Here is a 19,701-nt window from a genome sequence, read left to right as displayed (position 1 = left end):
TCTGAGTTAAGTTTGAAGAGAGCAATACAAAAGAAAAACTGCAAGAAATAAAATAAAAAAAAAAAATAATATTTTTTCTCTTAAATGTGACATAGGTCAACCATACAGAATTGTTTTTCCACACTTATCTTTTGTTTCTTTCAGGAACTCACAAAGCCAAAACCTTATCTTGTAGCCCTTTTAATTTGACACATTAGTCAGTAATCAGCTGCCAGCAGTCACTGGTGTTTGTCCCATGAACATCTCTCATATTCAGGTTACTCCCTGTGAGGATTATTTGCAGGGTTTCTGACAAAAATGCTGTTGTTAAGGATCCCTGTTATTACGAGAATAAAAATATGCATGTATCTACAACTTTTGCAAAAATATTTTTATTAAATTAGTCTATCTCCATATGATTATTATTTTCATGAAATAAAATCCAGGACCACCCAGCTTTTTTTCTCTTAAACGTTGGTTTGAGTGTGTGTGTACAGCAGTTCCTGGGCCTCTTTCCAAATCATATAAATTTCTTCCTTAAAAGATCTGAAAATGGGCATAATTTAAGATCACAAGGTATTTCCCCCATTAAAATGTTCCCAAGATTAGATCACAGTCTGGCAAAATAAACAGAATCTAATTTGTTGGCTCTTTTCATGAGGAATTCATTGCAGGCAGATTTCAGAGGGGGGACACGGTTCACTGGCGAGAGTGACAGACTTCAAGCATGGTTCTGAGACTGCACACAATGTCAGCAGAGATTTTGTGGGATTTGAACTGAATTTAATGGAGTTTCATGCTCTCCTGTTAAGGTGAGAAGATAAAACAAGGCGGAAAGCTTTGTGGACGAGATGCTTATGACATCCCCCTTGCTCCTGCCTCTGCCCTTGGAATCTGTGCCCATGCAGTTACTTCTGGTTTGCCTCTGAGGAAGCACCACCCCTACTCTTATCTTGCACCACAGATTTCATAAGAGCTCTGAATGTGTGTGCGCTAAAGTGAGTCAGTTTTTGATATGCTTCTATGTCAAGGTTCAATGGCTTAGATATAGTTATGTAACACTGTCATTGAAACATATTACTATTAACTAAATAATAGTAATCTTTATTTTGTGGCAGCTGATACAACTATTAACTATCCACTCACAGAAATATTCAGAAAAGCTGTAACACAAGAGCCAGTGTCTAAACAGATGCATGGTAAGTATAGGGTGGGAAATTCTGATCGCAGTAGGCATGTTGTAACAATTTCTTTTGGGGACATACATTGCTGTCTAGGATAAAACATGTAGAAATTCAGAGTCTATGACTGCCATCTCTCATACCTGAAGTGATAGTCTGGAAATGCAGATAACTAGAATTTGGTGCAACGTGTTCCTTCTATGAATGCATACAGCTCACCACTGGTGCATCCCAAAACAATGGCCTGTTACCAAATAGCAAATAATCCCAGTTAGCAAAAAGAGAGAAGCACTCAGACAGGTCCCGAAAGCTACACCTTTAGCATGAAGATTTAAGCCGTGGCTTAAGTCCACATAATTTATTCCTCCTGCAGTGAGAAAATAGCTTTAAGTGTTTAATTCAGATGTGAGTTGTGGTCACTTAAAAGAGGACTGTACTTGCACAACAACAAAACAAAATAACAGCATCTACTTTTTTGAAACTGGAACCCAGCTGACCTCAGTTTGCTGCTTTTGTATTTTCTATTGTCTTTACATTTGTCTGTAAATAAATGTGACACAAAAGTATGTGACACAAAATATCAGCCTGAAGTATGATAATAAAATGAGAGCTGGCAAACCATCTAGAGGGAGAGAACAAGATCATGTCAAGACTTCGGGGACAAAAGAGAGTTCTGTCTATGTTTGCTTTCATTTACTCTAATGAAGTCTCAAGCACAATGAAGGGACCTGCTCTTGGGGAGCCCTGCAACACCTGTGAAAATTGTAGAGGTACTGGGAAGAGTTTCAAGGTAAGGTATGCGGAATGAGTGGAAAATGCAAGCAACTCATACAAAGCAAGACCTAGCTTTCTGAGTGAGGCTCTTTTTTTAAATTCTTGCCTTCCAGGGCAGAGAAACAACCTTCCCCTTCTGTAAAGATATCTTCCCCCTTTTGATTTGGATCTCTCCATTCAACTTTTCAGTCTCCTCAAAACAGCATAACAGACCTGCTGATGCTGGCAACGTATCAAAAGGTAACATAATATAATATATAATATGTAATATATAATATAAAATATATACTATATAGCATATATAACATATAACGTATAGTGTATAATATATCGCATATAGTATGTATACTATATATAAATATATATACATATAATATCCAAAAACTATATATTGTATATATATAGTATATAATTAATATATGACATGTATTGTAAGGATTTGTTTATATTTTGAAGTGAAAGTGCAAAAAGTATGTTGTACAGAAAAAGAGACTGTTTTCTATTCTGCTGATGAAAAAGAAGACATTTTCCTGGCTTGCTGTATGGATGATTTATTTCTAAAATGATACATTCAATTTTGGTCCTTAAAAGTAACATCTTCCTTCCCCGCCCACCTTCCCTAGCCCAGCAGGTCTTTTTGAATTACATAAATACCTTGTTTTCAAAAATACTTTCCTTTGGTGAGCTCTGAGCCTTATCACTGGAGAAGAATGGAGAAAATGCACTCATCATGGATATTGATGGGAAGCCAGCAGTTGATTTATGAAGTCACTGAATAGTAGTGACCGAAGTGGCATGTCTAGATACCCAGGTTTTTTGCTCCAGCTTTTAAAAAATGATTTTACATATCATTCTGAATTGCCCACAAACTAGGAGAAATCATTTAATCCATCACTGACTGATGGTGTTTATTGTAAACATGCTGTCATTGGATTTATCTGTAACAGTTAATGGAAATCTTGGGAAATTAAGTTTCTTGTTAAGAAAAAAGGATAGGATAGATTGCTGAAGGTCAGTTTACAATAGCTTGCCAAATAGGAAAGTGAGAATATTTTTCCTGAATATAAAGACATTTGAAAAGTAACTCATTAATATACTATAGCTATTAGTTAATGTTTAACAAGTCAGCTGAGGTGTGCTGCTATGCTGTGTGACATTTCATAGCAACAGCACTTGAAATATTTACTTATTGTTGCCCTTTCATTAATAATGAAATATCCGAGATCCCATCTGCATTTCCCTTGTTAAAGAAAACATACTTGTGTGTAGATTTAAATGGGATGCATTTCCCTTTGTGAGCTACCAGAGACTTCAGCTATTTTGATACAGAGCAGCTTACCCCCATGGCAGAGTGAAGTTTATGATTTGCCTGTATGTTCTTTAATGAAGATTTCACATGATCTATTTCATATGCTCCTTACTTTCTGTTTCATAATCCCAAAGAATGCATCAAAGAACAGCTGTAGGAAGCTGGCTTTGCTCTCCAAGAGATGTTCTCTTTGCATAGCATGTGCCTGAGCCCATTCTGGAATGTGGGCTCCCACTTCTAAATAGAGGTATTCAGGTACAAAGCATCAAAATATGAGTGGCCTAATTTAATACTGTAAAGGTTTGCAGTGTCTTTGAGGTGAAGCTGTTAAACATTGACATCTCATAGCTTTTTAATGCAAGGCTCTGATTCTCAGCTGTGTAGCTGAAAAGTTAACAGCACATCAGTGGTGTAAATCAAATGAGTACAGATGCAACGAAAGTAACATATCCAGTGCGTAGGCACACATCCCACTTCTGTCCTCCCTGTCAAAGAGGAGGCGGCAGAACACCAGTGCTGCCCCACCAGATGATGCAGCATCTTCCTACTGTGAGGCAAGGGCACCATCTATGGGTGATACCGTTGTCCAGCCCATCTGGACCTCCCTCCTTACTCGTCTTCACTTCTTTTTATAGCATATGTTAGGAATATTACGCAGGAAGCATTGTGCGACAATGGAAGGGCTACAGACACTCTAACATCTGCATCAGCAACTTCTATTTTCTCTAGGGATAAGTTTTCCCTATGTTTGAGCTGTTTCTCCTTCAAAGCTTTGGCTCCATGATCAATGTAAGGTCACCTTACCTAGAACGAGCAGAACACAGCTGCTCTCATTTGACATGTGCCAGGCACAGGGGGTATCTGTACCCACACTGTCCCAGACTGGCAGGAGCAGTCCTTGCTTGCTGGCTCCAGCTGGGACAGGCATTCTCACTGGTGCTAGAAATTAACTGTTGACACTGAAATCAAGATCAAGCGAGCTTTTGCCCTTCTGCTCCACGGGAGGTTTCTGGCCTCCCTAAGCTCGTCTTGGAGAGGGAAGATTTAGGTTGGATGTCAGGGGGAAGTTCTTTACAGAGAGTGGTGAGGTGCTGGAACAGGCTGCCCAGAGAAGTTGTGGAAGCCCCATCCCGAGGTGTTCAAGGCCAGATTGGATGGGGCCCTGGGCAGCCTGGTCTAGTATTAAACGGGGAGGTTGGTGGCCCTGCATGTGGCAGGGGGGCTGGAGATTCATGATCCTTGAGGTCCCTTCCAACCCTGGCCATTCTGTGTGATTCTGTGACACTCAGAAAAAAATATTTTCCTTTCTCAGTTTAGCTGGAAATAATACTCCAAGGCTTTATATGTCAGGGCCTAGTTTCTCTGAGACATACAGAAAAGTAAGAAAAGCAAAGGTACCCCTTGCCAGCTAGTGGCAGGACTATCTATGCTACGGAGGGCTGTGCAGATAGCAGACAAAGCAAGTGCACACTGAAACCCAACGACTGCAAACAAAAAGTGAGGTGGAAGTTTCAGATCTACAAGTCATTACATCCTATAGAAGTCTCCATTGACATTTAAAGGTTTTATTTTATATTTATTGCTAAAGACGCAGGACTCCCAAACCTTTCCCAGACTGGAGATGAAGCTGAGCAGCACGCACTGGTAGAGGCTGGCGTTCAGACTCACTGTGTGCAGCCAGGGAGAGGTGCTCTTCAAGATGGGCCTCTCCAAGATGATGCTAGGCCTGCCGTCTTCACAAATACTATTTTGGGTCAAGTTACATTGATGTTATGCAGAAAGGCATACAACGGACCCATTCAGTAGCAGTGGAGAATGGTGGAGCTCTTGTAATCTCTCTTACAACATTCACATGAAGAATCAGCGTAAGCAACATCAGTGTGAAGGTGTAAGAGGCAGAGCCAGCTCTCAGAACAGCTCATGTTTTTGCATCTTGTCCCACCTTTGCAACCTCAGTGCTGTATGTACATATCTATGTACATATCTATGTATATATCTATGGCTACATATATATATATACACATATCTATGTATGTATACAGATATTCCCAGGCAGTTCTTGTGACCCTCGAGCTGAGGGAGCGTTTGATTCAAGACAGTCACTGCTGGGGGTTCCCGGTTTGAGTTTAACGTTATTGTACCGTTTGTTAGAAGCTCCCACCCCGCCCGTACCCCTCCATTGCGCAGGCAACCCCACCACCCCCAAATATGCCCTTGCTCTTCCGGTTCATTCTTAGGGAGGGCGAGAGGCGGGACGAGCCGGTTAGTGCGGCGCATGCGCCCCCGCCATCTCCCCTCCCGCCCTGTTCGCATCGCGCAGCGCGTGCGCGGCAGCGCCTCCGGCGGCGGCGGCGGCAAGATGGCGGAGCCGGAGTGAGTGGGGAGCTGCTGGGCACGCGGATCTGCCGCCATCGGCCGGAGCGGGCGGCTGCGGGGCCGGGCAGGGCGGCGGGGGGAGCGGCGGTGGGCGTGACAGGCGCTGAGCGTGACCGGCTTCTCTCGCCCGCAGGCAGAAGCGGCGGATCCCGTTGGTGCCGGAGAACTTGCTGAAGAGGAGGAAGGCCTACCAGGCCATCAAGGCCACCCAGGCCAAGCAGGCGCTGCTCAACAAGCGCAAGGTGCGGGCCGCGGGGCCGGGAGGGGGCACTTTAAATTAACAGCCGGGGATTTGCTCTGTTCTGACAGCCAGCAGCGGGGCCCTGCCTCGGAAATGGCGTAGGGCTTCCTGAGGGAATCTGTTCCTGTGGTGTTCGTGGGGCCACGTTGAAACCTCTTCCTTTCTTTGTTGGATACCGTGGGTGTGTTTGTAAGCGTGCGGATGGCTGCTGTGTGCCCCAGGTAGAAGGGGAAGCTTGAGTAATAACGCTCAGCAGTCGCTTCTTAAGGTTCTTCTTAGTAAAAATGACCTTAACTATGGGAGTTAGTCAAGTCTCTGCCTGCTTGGAAAATGCAACCTAATTCCACAGATGGTTTCCAACATGAAAGAGAACTGAAGATGTATACTGTATTAGTTAGTTTAAAAGTGGCCTACTGTTGTAGCTAGTAATGTATCTGACGTGTTATTGGGTAGCTGCTGTGTACCATCTCACATGAGAAAGCACTGTGATGTGGGTGGGTGTACTTGATCCTCAACTGAGAACAAGCATGTAAACGTTTGAATTAGGAAAAAAAAAAAAAAGCTTTCAATTTTCCCATAATTCTGAAAAGAATTTCTTCAAGTGAGCAGGATGTTCTGTATTTAAATTAGTAATAGCATTGAATGCATCTTTCTCCTTTTTTTTTTTTTTTTTTTTTTGCATGTGTTTTTTTTTTTATGAAAAAGGAATTAAAACCAATTTTTTTTTGGAGGGGTGGTTATTTTGAGTCATAGTGGATTATTGGTGTCCCATCTGTTTCATAATACATGTTGCTTGTGGCTTTCCCTGAGCTGACCAAGCAATGTGTGAGTGGCTGTGTTAGTCTGATTTCTCCTGTGCCTGGAATCATCTTGGGTCGTGCTCTGTGTCTTTACTAACATACCTCCCTCTGTGGAAAACCTCTCTGTTCTCTGTTTGGAAGTCACAGCTCACTGCTTAAAGTCTGCAACTTTGTGTATTGTCCCTGACTTTTGTCTCTTTGAGGCTTGGATTTTCAAATTTATTTTATTACCGTGTCCAATGGTAAAAGAGCATAGCACATGAAGTTCTTAATTTCACCTGATCTTTGAGATGTCCACTTCTGAAATTGTTGAGGACGTTGATTGTTCCTTATCCTTTTGTCTTTAGCTCCAGAAGGGAAAACAAATCCAGTTTAAACGCCTTGAGACTTTTGTTCGAGATTCATGGCGCAAACGCCGAGACGACGTCCGGCTGAGGCGCATGGAGCAGCGACCTGGGCAGGTGACTGTAGCTAAGGAGCACAGACTGGCCTTTGTTGTGCGGATTACAGAGTAAGAGAGCTTGTTACTTATTTTTATTATTGCTATTGTCAGTAAATGCCACATCCCTTCTAAGCAAAGGAAGTGCAATCTAGCCACTTATGTCTTTGCAGGTAAGCTGAGGACATTTGGTATTGTGTTAAAGAAATGTGGTTACTAATAGAATGTTTTTCTGTTTAAGGATTAAAGGTGTGAGTTTGAGGGTAAGAAGAGTGATTGAGTTGCTGCGGCTGAGAAAAATTTTCAGTGGAACATTTGTTAAACTGTCTCCATTATCACTGAAGATGTTGCGGATTGTAGAACCTTATGTGGCTTGGGGGTAAGTACTACATGAGTCACGTGGTTTTGTAGAAATTTTTTTGCAGATATCATGGCTTTCTGATTTGTAGCTAGCTTCTCCAATAAGTGGTCAAAAATTCACTGACTTCACATCTACAGTTTGTTATTGTTCATTTTCATCGCTTTAAAGCTACCTTGGTTACTTTCCAACTTCAGTGCAAAGCAGCAGAGAAGGACTCCCCACTGCATCATGTCTCTCCACTATGCAGTCTGATTTCTTGTTTTTGTGCAGGTATCCTAACCTGAAGTCTGTGCGAGAGCTCATCCTGAAACGGGGCCAAGGAAATGTTAACAAGAAGAGGGTACCTCTGACGGACAATAGGTTGATAGAGGAACATTTAGGTGAGGAATAAAATGAGAAAATGAAGGGAATTGGCAATTAAGGGAGGTGCTGAGAGTTTGCATTCTGACCTTAAAGGGAAGGGAGGAAGAATTGTGCAAGATGTATATAGGGAGGACCAGTGGTTATTGGATAGTGTGAAGGAATAGTTGCACATCTACTCTATGGGTGGTGGATGTGTGTGTGTGTTGTGTGTTTTGTTCATTTTACTTTGCGGTTATTTTTTCCTGCAGGCAACTTTGGTATTATTTGCCTGGAAGACCTTATTCATGAAATCTACTCAGCTGGGAGGTATTTCAGAAATGTCACAAACTTCTTGTGGCCCTTCCAGCTGTCAGTGGCCCGCCATGCTGCACATAATAAAGTGGGCTTCCTCAAGGAGATGGGTAAGCCTGGCTGCAGAGGTGAAGGAATCAACCAGCTTATACGTCAGTTGAACTAGACAGGTGAGGAATGTAACTTCTAAATCCTTTTTGTTTATCTGGCTTCTTAAGAATAACTGTACTGCCATCAAAGATGAGTTTACAACAGTGACCCTCACAGTCACAGAGAAAACTAGAGAAGATCATGGGTTGCATTAGCTATCAGTCCTAGTGGACTATTCCATAAAGGCTTGATTGCTGGGAGATTGTGTTCAATGACTGGTAATTTTTTTTTTTCCTCTTCTGTTCTGCAGTCTGTGCGAAAACACCGGGATTTATAACCTGCTCTTTCACATGTAATTTTCATCGACCTGGGCTCTCTACAGTGATATACTACATTTCTTGACTGTTGCTACCTTCACCAGCAAAATCCAGGTGACAGAAGCTGCACTGCAGGCTGGTCCTTGAGAAGGAAATTGTATTTGGTGCAAAAAAAGAAATTACTTGAACTTTCTGGAGCAATCTGACTTTTTTAAGGTGTTGCATTTTTTTACTTTGTTTTCAATACTTTTTACTGCTGGCACTGTACCAGTTGGCTCTTGATCTCACCTTTGGTATAAAGCATGTGTTGTCATTTCCTGATTTGAATTTGTTGCAAGGGAACAGCAACCATTGCTTTGATCCAGTCCTTCCCAAGGGAAGTGCTTGAAATTGCACTTGCTGTTGAAGTGCACCTACTTTTGGTGTAAATGGGTAGTGCAGTCAGCTGCTTAAGAACATTGCTGACAGGCAGAAGAAAGCTCTAAGCTTATTCCTCTGTTATTGCAGCTAGATTATATTTATTTGTGATATGTCATACTGATTTACACAACATCTTTCTAACTGTACTAAAGTGGGACTGCTGTGAGGATGGGTATTTCTTGATAGGAAAACCCATTATTCACACTCTACAGCAGTACTACAAAATTAGTAGTTTTAAAATAAACTCTTTTAAAAATGGTAGTATTGCACTGCTCATGATTTGACTGATATGTAAGTGCTTAAGTACTAAGTAACTCAGATGTGACTATGGGGAGTACTAAAAGCAGAGTATGCCATTTTAATTTTTTTCTTTTATGGAGCTTCTTCAACTGGGCTATTGTCTGATACTAATTTAGAAGGCAGCGCTGTGCTTAACCATTAACCATTATGGGGAGTTGGGGTTCTTCATCCTGGAGAAAAGAAGGCTCCAAGGGGAACCTGATAACAGCCTTCCAGTACCTGAAGGGGGCCTGCAGGAAAGATTGGGAGTTACTTTTTTAAGGGCGTGCAGTGACAAGACAGGAGGAAATGGCTTTAAACTGGGAGAGGGTAGTATAAAACTAGATATTGGGAAGAAATTCTTCACTTCAAGGGTAGTGAGACACTGGAACAGGTTGTCCAGTGAGGTTGTGAATCCCTCTCCCTGGAAGGGAGCTAGGCCAGGCTGGATGGGGCTTTGAGCAACCTGGTTTAGAGGGAGGTATCTCTGCCCTTAGCAGGGGGTTGGAAGTAGGCAATCTTATAGGACCCTTCCACCCCAAAACATTCTGCAAATGATAAAATCATTAATCATTGAGTCTCCCACAAACAGTACTAGGCACAGTTAATGAATATAGTTTCATGGATTTCATATTGACTATAGCATTTGATTTGTGACTGAGGAAACAGATAAGGTAACTATTGAGATCTGAGTTCGTTTTCTGTGTTTTGAAGCAGGTATACTTTTTATAACTGCTACAGAGTACTTACGGCAGTAGCCTGAACTGCTGGAACATAAGAGTTCTAAGATCTAAAATATAATTTCCCACATTATCTGACTGGGAGAACGCTATACAGTTTCAAGTTTTATTCCATAAAATAAGAATACAGACACAGAAAATGCTGGGCAGATGCTGAAGAAGGACAAGACACACTGATGCAGGACAGCACCCTCTCCAAAACTGCAGTCTCATGTTCTTTAAAATATTATGTTTCATCTGTTTGAGCCTTTTCCTGATCATCAGCTGCTTTCATGGTAAGAACTTTAGAATTAGTCATCTTATTAGGTATGGATTAATTCTGGTAATGAAACCCAGACCTTGCATGAAGAACAGGCATAATACTGTCATGAATACCTCAGAGCTCTTCAAACAATGCCAGCTTAACCTAGTGTTACACCACATTATCAGGCACATACTGTTCCATACTTCAGCAAGAGCAATTGTGTGTTCACAACATAGCTGCACTATGAACAGAAACTATACAAGAGGACAGGATATGTACAAGAAACAGTTTTAGGGAAAAGAATCCTTTTTGTAAGCCACCATACTGTTTACTTTGTGGATCGTGGTAGTGAAGGAACGAAGGCGAACCTCTTCTGAATTGGCAATGAATTGTGGTCCTGACTCTTCCCACTTTTCTGGGACTACCAAGTCTTTATCTGTGTAAATCAGCAAGTCAAAGGCACCTGTAAGCAAGTGGGAAAAAATTAGCAGTACACATATGAGTGATACTATGATTGAAGTTAAAATGCAAGGAGACATGCACCAAGGTTATCAGAAGTTACACTGACACCAGAAAAAGAAATGGCAGTTAAAGAATGAAAACAAGTACTAGTTAACATTCCTATAGTCACAATATTTATGAAAACTGTAGTTCCTGAGATACACTAAGTTTCATCAAGCTAGTTAAGTCACCTTGAATTGCATCTTTTGGGGAAAAAAGCAAGTATTTGGGGACATCGCCACTAGTCCCTTCAAATGAAGTTGTTCCAAGTGCTTGAACGAGAGAGAGCTACAGCACAGTGCTCTCTGATGCTGTTTCTATGCTGTACATAACTGAGACTGTCTTGGTCTAACTAAACATTAAATACTCAGAAATGCAACACATGACATTTCAAGTAATAATAAAAACACAAAATAGTGGAAAAGACATTCCTCAATAGATGCTAGTTCAGGCTTTCTGAGTGGTGTGATTTCTTTCAGAGAAGTTATGAATACTCACAGGCAGTTTCCAGGAGAGGCAGAAAAGTTACTGTGGCAGTGATTTGTCTGATAACAGATCGAATTTCATCCTGAATGGCTTTCTGAGATTTTTCTCGGGGTGCACTGGAAAAATGGAAAAAAGAAAACAACTTATACCTACTATGTGAAAGCTTTCTTTAAACACAGTTCTGCTGCACTTCTGTGGGGTCTGTTTGCTGTATGGTTATGCAAAATAGAGGCATTCTTTTAAGCCTTAGGTAGATGGGCTTAGAAAACTGACTGTAGTTTCACTTGTTGTTTGTGAAATCTCAGTATTTTTAAGGATGTATTCTGTCTGGAATGGATGAGAGTTTTGGCAAAACAGCAGAAGAGCAGTAATACAAGACTTTGTTTAGTTGCAAACATTTTAATTATTGAATCACAGAATCATTTGAGTTGGAAGGTTCATTTAAAGGTTATGTAGTCCAGCTCTCCAGCAACAAACGGAGACACCTACAGCTCCATAAGGTTGCTCAGAGCCCTGCCCAGCCTGATCCTTGCTCCAAGGATGGGGCATACACAACCTTTCTAGACAACCTGTGCCAGTGCCTTGCCAATCTTACTGTAACAAACAAACAAAGAAACCCCAAAATTATCCTTCTTATATCCAATCTAAACCTCATATTTAGTGAAACCCTTTCCCTATATCCTATCACACCCTATCCCTTGATAAAGAGTCTGTCCCCTTCTTTCTTATACCTTCCCTTATATACTGAAAGGCTGCTCTCTGGTCTCCCCACAGCCTTCTCTTCTCCAGGCTAAACAGCCTCGTATGAGGACAGGCTGAGAGAAATGTTCTATCCCTGGGACCATTTTTGTGGCCCTCTTCTGGATGCACTCCAACAGGTCCATATCTTTTCTGTACTGAGAACTCTAAATCTGGACACAGTACTCCAGGTGAGGTCTCACAAGTGCAGAGCAGACAGGCAGGATAACCTCCCTTGCCCTGCTGGCTGTACTTCTTTTGATTGGCCCTGGATACGGGTGGCTTTCTGGGCTGCTAGCACACATTGCAGGCTCGTGTTCGGCTTGCCATCCACCCTGGGTCCTTTTCAGCAGGGCTGTGCCCCATCCTTATGTCCCCCAGACTGTACTGATAGCAGGGTCTGCTCCGACCCAGGTACAGGATCTTGCTCTTAGCTTTGTTGAATCTCGGTTTCACCTGGGCACAATGATGAGGCTGTTTAAGTCCCCCTGGATAGCATCCTGTCCCTTGGGCGCATCAATGGCACCCACAGCTTTATTTGGTAAGGTCTGACAGCTTTTAGTGAGAAAGAGCAGCCTTAGCTGCCGTGAGGTAGCAGAGCAGCGTTACCATCTGTGGTCCTTCCCTTGTGCCTCCCTGTAGGGAGAAGCAGGCACAGTAATGCTGTCACTCACCTCTCACCCTTGGCGTTCTTGTCACATTCAATGTCGAACTGCCACCGCTCCAGCACCTCGTTGTTCTCTATGCTGGAGATGACCACCACCAGGCGCTGCACGGTGCAATTGTAGAGCCATTCTGGAAGAGGCCACAGCATTTACTACAGGCCGTGAGAGAAGAGGGGGGAGGGGTACGGAAAGAGGGAACACCTTTCATCTGTTCCACCACGTTGTTGAGGTAGTTCTTCAGCTCGGGGTCGGTGGTGACGAGCAGGGTAAGCCCGTACTTCTGGACGCGGGTGAAGGTCTCGGGGGGGTAGATGCCCCGCTGGTACAGGATGCTGTTGATGCCATAGGCTGCGCGCACAAAGCGGGGAGGCGTGTGTGAGGGGGGGCCGCCCCTCCTGCCCCACCGGAGGCCATGTCGGCCGCAGGAGAGGAACCAGCCGCCCGTCCGCCCTCTTCGCCCCCCGCCCCCGTCTCCCCGCGCCCCTAGACGCCCCGCAGCCCCTTACAGAAGAACTCGGCGACGATCTCGGCGCTGCCCCGCAGGGTGATGCCCTGCTGCTCGCGGCTGAGCTGCGCGGCCATAGAGGTGCCCGCCCGCCGCCCGCTTCAAATCGTGCCCCGCCCCTTCCGGCCGTCCCGACGCGCTGCCGCGCAGGCGCACTGCGAGGCCGCGCCTCCGCTCGCTCGCCCGAGCACGCGGGCAGAGGGGACGCCGTGCTGCGCGTGCGCGTGGTGCGGCCGTTACGGCGGGCGGGGCTGGGGTGGCCGCGTGCGCGCCGCTAGGCGCCGTTCGGTGCGCGGGTCCTTGTGAGGGCGCTTCTGCGCTCGGAAAGGTGCGCGTTCCTGGTGCGAACAGAGCGAAGTACTGCTCTGTGCGACTTCTGGTGGTGCTCAGTACGAAAGGCACCCCGCTCAGCTTTTAGAAGTTGGATTGCTGTCAATGCCCGCTATTCTGCTTCAGCCCCTGCCGCCCCCTGTCCCAGAGCGGTCTCGGAGCCCTTCCTTTCCCCCGCTGGGCTTTTCTCGTGCTTCGCTTCCTCTGCGGTTCCGTACCGCTGCCGCTGCGCCGCGCCGCGCCGTTGGTGTGGGAGCCGGGTGAAAGAGACAGAGCCCAGCGCCCACCGAAGCGAAGCGCAGCTCCTCTCCGCTCTGGTGGGTTCGTTAAGGGTCTCCCTGCAGTTGGCTGATCTCTTTTTCCAAAAATTGGTTCCTCTGTGTTTTGGCAGAGGTGGAAGAGGAGCTGTTGGTGATATGACCGTGCAGATATACTTACTTACTGACAACAGGTTTAAGTGCACCTCGCTTCACTGCCAAAAAACACCCATTGCGTTTTGCAATTCTGTTTTTTCTGTCTCTGTAGGGAAATACATTTCCCTTTGACACTGTGTCACTATTTCTCTTTTAATTCCTTGTGTTTCCTGTAAATGTAATCTAATGGTAAGAACTGCGCATTTTCTATCATTTTGAACTTATTTTGCAGTACAAAGCTCTTGATGTTTCCTTTTGCCTTTCAACATATATTTTTTTTAATGACAAATTCATTAATTTTAAGAAGTTTGATCTTTTTAGTCCACGAGATAATACATTTCTTTTTCTTAAACTTCGTACTTTCCTTTCTACTAAAAGGTCCTTTATCTTCACTGTTCTTTTTCTTAATCCTCACATAAGCAAGTGTTCCTCTGCCAATAACTCCCCTCCATGAAGGCCTAGATATCTGACAATGTGTGTGGTGTTTTTCTTTTTGCATTCTCTAATTATCTTGTCTTTGTTTCTCAGTTACAGATCCTCAGCTCCAGGGTACCTGATTTTCATTTTCATCACTTCATTCAGGTCAGTGTCACTCATCTTTTCTGCCAGGTCAAGCCCAAATCCACCAGCAGGCAGCTAGGGGATGAGTGCAGTTCTGTCATGTACGTAGGTCTGTGGTAATCACTTGACCATACCATGCTGTGCTCTAACAGAGCCACCAAGCTGCGATGGGGACATATGTACTTAAGTCCTTTTGTCGTGTTACTCAACAGGCCTGCTCCATGTGCTGCTGCTGATGCCTGTAGTTCACATTTAGGGCATGTCCAGCTGCGTGACAAGCAGGAAGCTGTGGGGCTCTCATGGAAAACAGCGGGGATACTGCTGTGTGTTAGGGAATTTGTGTGTCTGACAGCCCACTTCCTGACCAACTCACAGGGACTCAGGAATGAAGATGACAGACTGTGTTATACATTCTGGCACATCATGAGTTGGCTATCCTTGCTTTAATTATTTCATGCTAAAGCCTTAATTTTCATAAGGAATGTGAAATCCCAGTTGCATTTAATTTGGTTCTCTTATGATTCTTTAGTCATTGCTCTATTTCTCAGTTACATTTTGAAGTTATGACAGATATATTTTTTTTAATTCTCTTTTTGTGGAAGGAAATGTCCCCTATTTATCTTGGCTTTTCTGCAACATTTAATGATTGCTTCCCCATGGCAATTGTTAATGAACCTGTGACAATCCAGATTACTGCTGCTCCTTCCAGTTTTTTAAGGCAACTCTGGTCATGCTCCTGTAGTCATTCAGGAGATGAGAAGAAATAATCCATGTGTAGAGTTCATTCCCAGGTTTGGGGCTTTTGTTTTGTTTAGTTTTTTAGCCCTCAGGGCGATGTGGACAGGTCTCTCTTGCCAGCATAATAAAACAGTCTGTAAAATAAAAGTTCTGTTTGTTACAAAAACCCTCTTATCACATCAACAAATTGTCATATTAAGTCTCAGTAAAATCCAGTTCTTCCTGTGCAGAGAAAGGAAATCTTACCCTGGGTAACAGAGCCTTAGTTCTTCTGTTCTGGTAGATCTCAAGCTCTTCTGAGTTATTTCCTTCCCCACGATAGGGGGAGCTTCTCTACTTACTAGCCCATAGAAAGAGCTGGTACTTTCACCTCCGTCTCTCTTATTTTCTGTGCATTGTTTTGAGTCTCCTTTGGGGGTTTATAATGCTGGCCATCTGAAGTTGTCTGTGCCTAATACCGATGGTGAGTGTTGAGCTTGTTCTTCTGCAGGTTAGACTTTTTGTTCCCTTTCTTCCTCTGTCCATCTTGTGGTATTTGTAGATCCTGTGTTAGATGCTGTTTTACCTCCTGGTGGGCTGAGGCCCTTCTCAATTGGCTGTACTTCTATGGTTTCTAGTGAAACTTTTGTATTGCAGCTGTTTAGTTCTCTGTGCTATGGGAGGGAGTGATATATGAGTTGCTCTGGGCTAAAGCTTTTCCTGAACATACCAGCCTAGCCAAGTACCATCTCTGTTTCGTTATGCAAAACTTTTAAATTTTAGATCACAGTGTGTGAGCATTTTACTGTCTTCTATTGTAACTTCACAGCTTTCAGACAGGATTCCTTTGATTTATTATTGTCTGGAACTAACTCTAGATTTGATGTAAAATATTGCACTTTTTAAAATCAGGCTTTCTATTACCAAGCTCAGTTTGTTTTAATTTTTCTTGCTCGTCAAGCTTGTTTTCAGCAGCCTTTGTAGCACTGAACTTGAATAAGGTACCTGTGCCAGCTGTCAAAATGTCTTCTTAACATGTTGGCCAGTGCTATTTTTTACAAAGTAAACCATGGGATATTTTTATGGGTAGCCATGCTGCATTCTTTCATCAACAGCAAGTAAAGAGTGCAACTGGGAAAGAATGTTTTGAATCTTAAATGTTCATTAAAAAGAAATTGACTTTAAAAATGAGTCAGTGTGGGCTAATTAACTGTATTAGGACTTGTGTTATGATGAATAAGCTTCCTCAAAGTATTTGCTTGGGGAAAATGGTGTAAAACTCTTTAATATAACTTGTCTTTTTACCTACTATCTGAACTTGTTTTGAAATTAAAAATATTCAGATAAGTCCTTATTTATTCTAGAAAATGAGGAAAAAAAACCCAAATGGTTTCTTTACTTAAGCCAATGTGAAATCATTTAGCTTGAGTGAAGCTATGTCCTGATAGTGGCCTTCGTGTGTAGTGAAGTAGCTTTTGTGAATTTTGAGAATTTAAAAAGCTACTACTGTGAAACAGTGTTCAGTGAAGTAATTCTTCTGATGGTTTTATCTCTAAGCTACCAGGAGATGGCACCAGGCACATGAGTTATTTGCATCCTTTCAGTTTAGCCTTGAACTGCAGCAAGTTCATTTTACTGAGTACTTGAGTTTAGACTAATTTTAAATGCATTTCTTTGCCAGTTTTTAAAACGTGTTCCAGAATGAAGGAAATAATTGATCTGAAGTCAGAAAATAAAAATGTTAGTGATAGAAATCAACTATAGTAAGATTTTATTTTTTTTAAAGTCTGTATGCTTATTTTCCTGCCTGCACCCTGAAAGTTGTAGGTTAATTTTCTTCCTCTGAACTAATTATTTTTATTTTATAGAGGCTTCTTTTCTAAGAGATGTAAAAAGTGCATATGTTGAAGTCTTTTTGTCTATGCATGGGCATTTTCCTTTGTAATACGGTTTACCATCTGGTGCATCTGGCACATTTAATACATAAAGTGAGAGCTTCTTCTACAATGTATCAGTCTTGTTTTGAATGCCAAGAACTTGGACGTATGTGTAGATCACTGACAAGCCTTTGATAATCCAGGAGGAACATTAATATATTGTGGGTATGGTTTTAAATGTATGTAAGTATTCTTTATAAACACAAACACTTGTATTTTTTATAAGACTTTTTTCACTGACTGTGGTGAAAAATCAAGCGCATTCATGGCACAGTGAAAGTTTCATCTCACGGTAAGGCATTTCGTGAAGGTGCACCCACATTCATTGTATCAGCATGTCTACAGAATCATGCATGTTTATTCAGCAGTTAACATGGGGCCTTTATGCATGTCATTTCTAGTTTAATTTCTATAAGTTTCTATAATTTATGGAATATGAACTGTATACATAAGCTGTCACTTTTGTTTACATAATAATTCTTTCAACACTTCTCTGCTTTTGAGCAGATTTCTACCACCATATAGGTGGTACTTGTATTTGAAATGATAACATAGGTTAACAGTACCGAAACATCTTCGAAAGAAGCTCCTTATCTAACATTGGATGAAAAATGCTGTTTTGATTTACCTTTTGTTGTTGTTACACTAAAGCCAACTTAACTGATGAACAATTCATTTGAAAGGTTTTGAGTAAAGACAGGAATCCCGTTACGGAATCAGTAAAAGCAGAACTTGAATGAGTTTTTCATACCTTGAAAACTTTGTAGTACTCAGTGATGTCATGTTATAATGGTAACAGGTGATGTGAAACCCACTGAATCCAGCTCTGACTAAATCCCCAGTGAAGTACCTGAAGGCTGATGATTGGAAAGATGCATGTTAATCCAGTTCCTGTTATATCTGAAGTTCTCATGCTAATAAATTAGTGGAAAATGATACAATTCTCAGATAATTTAGACTTATTAAGAGATATACCACAATTTACATTAAAAACAGGTCTTTTCTGATTAACAGCTGAACAGACACATCAGCATAGAATTAGACTATCATTGTGACATCAGGTACTGTGGTGCAAAAGAATACCACAGATGGGCTAGCAGGGCAAATATACCTTGGTAGTATCAGAAAGGCTTTTAATAGGGTACTGTCACAGAATTACAATGTCTTTGATAATTGTTTATTGTGCTTGCTTTTTGTTGTGTCTTTTCTGATAAATTACCAAGGTGGACTTTTTCAAGTAATTGTGTCGTGAGAACTGCCTCAGAATTATGATGTCTAAAGAGACAAATAAACTGTGAAACATGTAGTGTCTGCATTAGAAATATTTGAAGAAAAAAAAAAAAAAAACACGTGAATCATTCCTTCATTTCCTCTTGAAAAGTGGAGTCTTTCTGCATTTTTTCTTCATTTAGATCCCCATGCAAGTTAGGTATCTCATCGTCAGAATTATGATTGTTTCTGAAAACAGGCATGCAAAATTTTCTTGTAATTACTGAACAGCTTAAGAAAGCAGGAGAGAATGACTTTCTAAATAAGGTATCTGTTCTGTATGGAAGGAAGAATGCTTTAGCAAATGTAATAGGGCTTGTTGGAATTATACCTTGAGTCTCTCTACCTTGGCAACTATCTTCATTTCTGTTTGTTGCCCTGGAATGTCTAATCCAATAGTGTGGAGACAATTGCCTGATTTATGAACTTTCTGTTATATTTCCATTACAACTCATCTGCTCTGTTAATTAATAGCAGAAGAACATGAACAGTTTGTGAATGAGATGGGTTGTTGAAAACTCCTTTATCTAGGCAATACTTGTATACTGTCACTAATAGCTTAAAAGTAACTAAAGATGTCTGCACAAGAACAGCAGTGAACTAGATATGGGCCATATCAGGTACAAAATCCAGCTTATACAACTGTACTTCAACCACCTCATATAGGTCACATGGAAAGTGAAATATTGTATTTCATAATTATTTTTAAGAACATACAAAGTAGCAAATAAGTACTCAGGTTGCCATGTGAGAAGCATGGAAAGAGTCTTTGAGATTATCTTTGTTCTTTAAAATAACAATAAAAAAAATCACTTAATGATAGATCATGGGGTCACTTGCAAAATAGCCAGGAAAATGAGCGAAGAAAGGATTTGCTAGAACAATTTAAATAAAATGTTTTTATTTTCTAAGCCATTAATGAGACCAAAAGGACATGCTGTTCACTTGTTTGTTCTGTAAGGCTGTATTGGCAAAGTTTTTTGGAAAAAAAAAAAAAACAAAATTGAAACAGTATTTGAAAGTTCAAGCTAGTTATCTGCGTCTCCTGCATAATGGATGGCCTCATCCAAACCTCACGGTCTGATGCTGCTAGGAGCGTAAAAATGGAAAACAGATGGCTTAGTAATGTGAGTAGCAGTTTGATGCTAATTGTTCCCTACAGTCTCCCTTCCTGGAAATCTGATTTGAGTGAAAACATGGCATTACTGCTCAAGGTGAGCTCTTCCTTCATTGTAATCTGACAGTTAGCACATGAGTAGACCAAGGGTGGATAGTTATTCTAAGATTCCGGTCACTTGTGCTATTGAGAAAAATTCATTGAGCTAAAGCAAAAATTATTTTGTTTGCTGAAGGTGTTGTTGCATCTTTGATATGG

The 19,701-nt window shown here is 41.9% G+C and overlaps 2 protein-coding genes and 1 long non-coding RNA gene across 13 annotated transcripts in view; 2 read left to right on the top strand and 1 right to left on the bottom strand.

Moving 5' to 3' along the window:
* Nucleotides 1-5,481: 5,481 nt before the first annotated feature.
* Nucleotides 5,482-9,202, top strand: RPL7L1 (ribosomal protein L7 like 1). Its single transcript, XM_031596894.2, has 7 exons — nt 5,482-5,616; nt 5,753-5,861; nt 7,008-7,171; nt 7,341-7,478; nt 7,731-7,840; nt 8,072-8,284; nt 8,515-9,202. The coding sequence occupies exons 1-6, from the start codon at nt 5,519-5,521 to the stop codon at nt 8,278-8,280; spliced, it is 828 nt and encodes a 275-aa protein (XP_031452754.1). The 5' UTR covers nt 5,482-5,518; the 3' UTR covers nt 8,281-8,284; nt 8,515-9,202.
* An 850-nt stretch (nt 9,203-10,052) lies between these two features.
* Nucleotides 10,053-13,254, bottom strand: MAD2L1 (mitotic arrest deficient 2 like 1). The gene is made up of 5 exons (XM_031596895.2): nt 13,101-13,254; nt 12,796-12,942; nt 12,604-12,724; nt 11,204-11,307; nt 10,053-10,667 (listed from the first exon to the last, which is right to left on the bottom strand). Exons 1-5 carry the CDS (start codon nt 13,174-13,176, stop codon nt 10,495-10,497), a joined length of 621 nt encoding a protein of 206 aa, XP_031452755.1. The 5' UTR covers nt 13,177-13,254; the 3' UTR covers nt 10,053-10,494.
* Nucleotides 13,255-13,326: 72 nt separating this feature from the next.
* Nucleotides 13,327-19,701, top strand: part of LOC116231236 (uncharacterized) — an 88,234-nt gene continuing 81,859 nt past the window's right edge. For 8 of the 11 annotated variants that reach the window (XR_016466072.1, XR_016466075.1, XR_016466070.1 and 5 more), the window contains exons 1-2: nt 13,345-13,746; nt 14,371-14,424. This is a non-coding gene — a long non-coding RNA (uncharacterized LOC116231236). Of the gene's footprint in view, nt 13,747-14,370; nt 14,425-14,615; nt 15,605-19,701 lie in introns of all 11 variants that reach the window. The other 3 variants (XR_016466073.1, XR_016466067.1, XR_016466071.1) reach the window with 3 other exon arrangements.

This window comes from Phasianus colchicus, chromosome 4, assembly GCF_987193195.1.
Source record: "Phasianus colchicus chromosome 4, bPhaCol1.hap1.1, whole genome shotgun sequence".
Taxonomy (NCBI): domain Eukaryota; kingdom Metazoa; phylum Chordata; class Aves; order Galliformes; family Phasianidae; genus Phasianus; species Phasianus colchicus.
Note: the sequence above shows the minus strand (reverse complement) of the source record. Positions and strands in the feature narration are given on the sequence as shown.

What these genes read in the sequence shown, in the direction of transcription:
- RPL7L1 (XM_031596894.2), top strand. Translation starts at nt 5,519, where the DNA reads ATGCGCCCCCGCCATCTCCCCTCCCGCCCTGTTCGCATCGCGCAGCGC. An exon ending in TTTGTTGTGCGGATTACAGA is followed by an intron (nt 7,172 to 7,340) that starts GTAAGAGAGCTT and finishes TTTCTGTTTAAG; the next exon opens with GATTAAAGGTGTGAGTTTGA. An exon ending in GAACCTTATGTGGCTTGGGG is followed by an intron (nt 7,479 to 7,730) that starts GTAAGTACTACA and finishes GTTTTTGTGCAG; the next exon opens with GTATCCTAACCTGAAGTCTG.
- MAD2L1 (XM_031596895.2), bottom strand. Translation starts at nt 13,176, where the DNA reads ATGGCCGCGCAGCTCAGCCGCGAGCAGCAGGGCATCACCCTGCGGGGC. An exon ending in GATCGTCGCCGAGTTCTTCT is followed by an intron (nt 12,943 to 13,100) that starts GTAAGGGGCTGC and finishes TTGTGCGCGCAG; the next exon opens with CCTATGGCATCAACAGCATC. An exon ending in CGTGGTGGAACAGATGAAAG is followed by an intron (nt 12,725 to 12,795) that starts GTGTTCCCTCTT and finishes GGCCTCTTCCAG; the next exon opens with AATGGCTCTACAATTGCACC.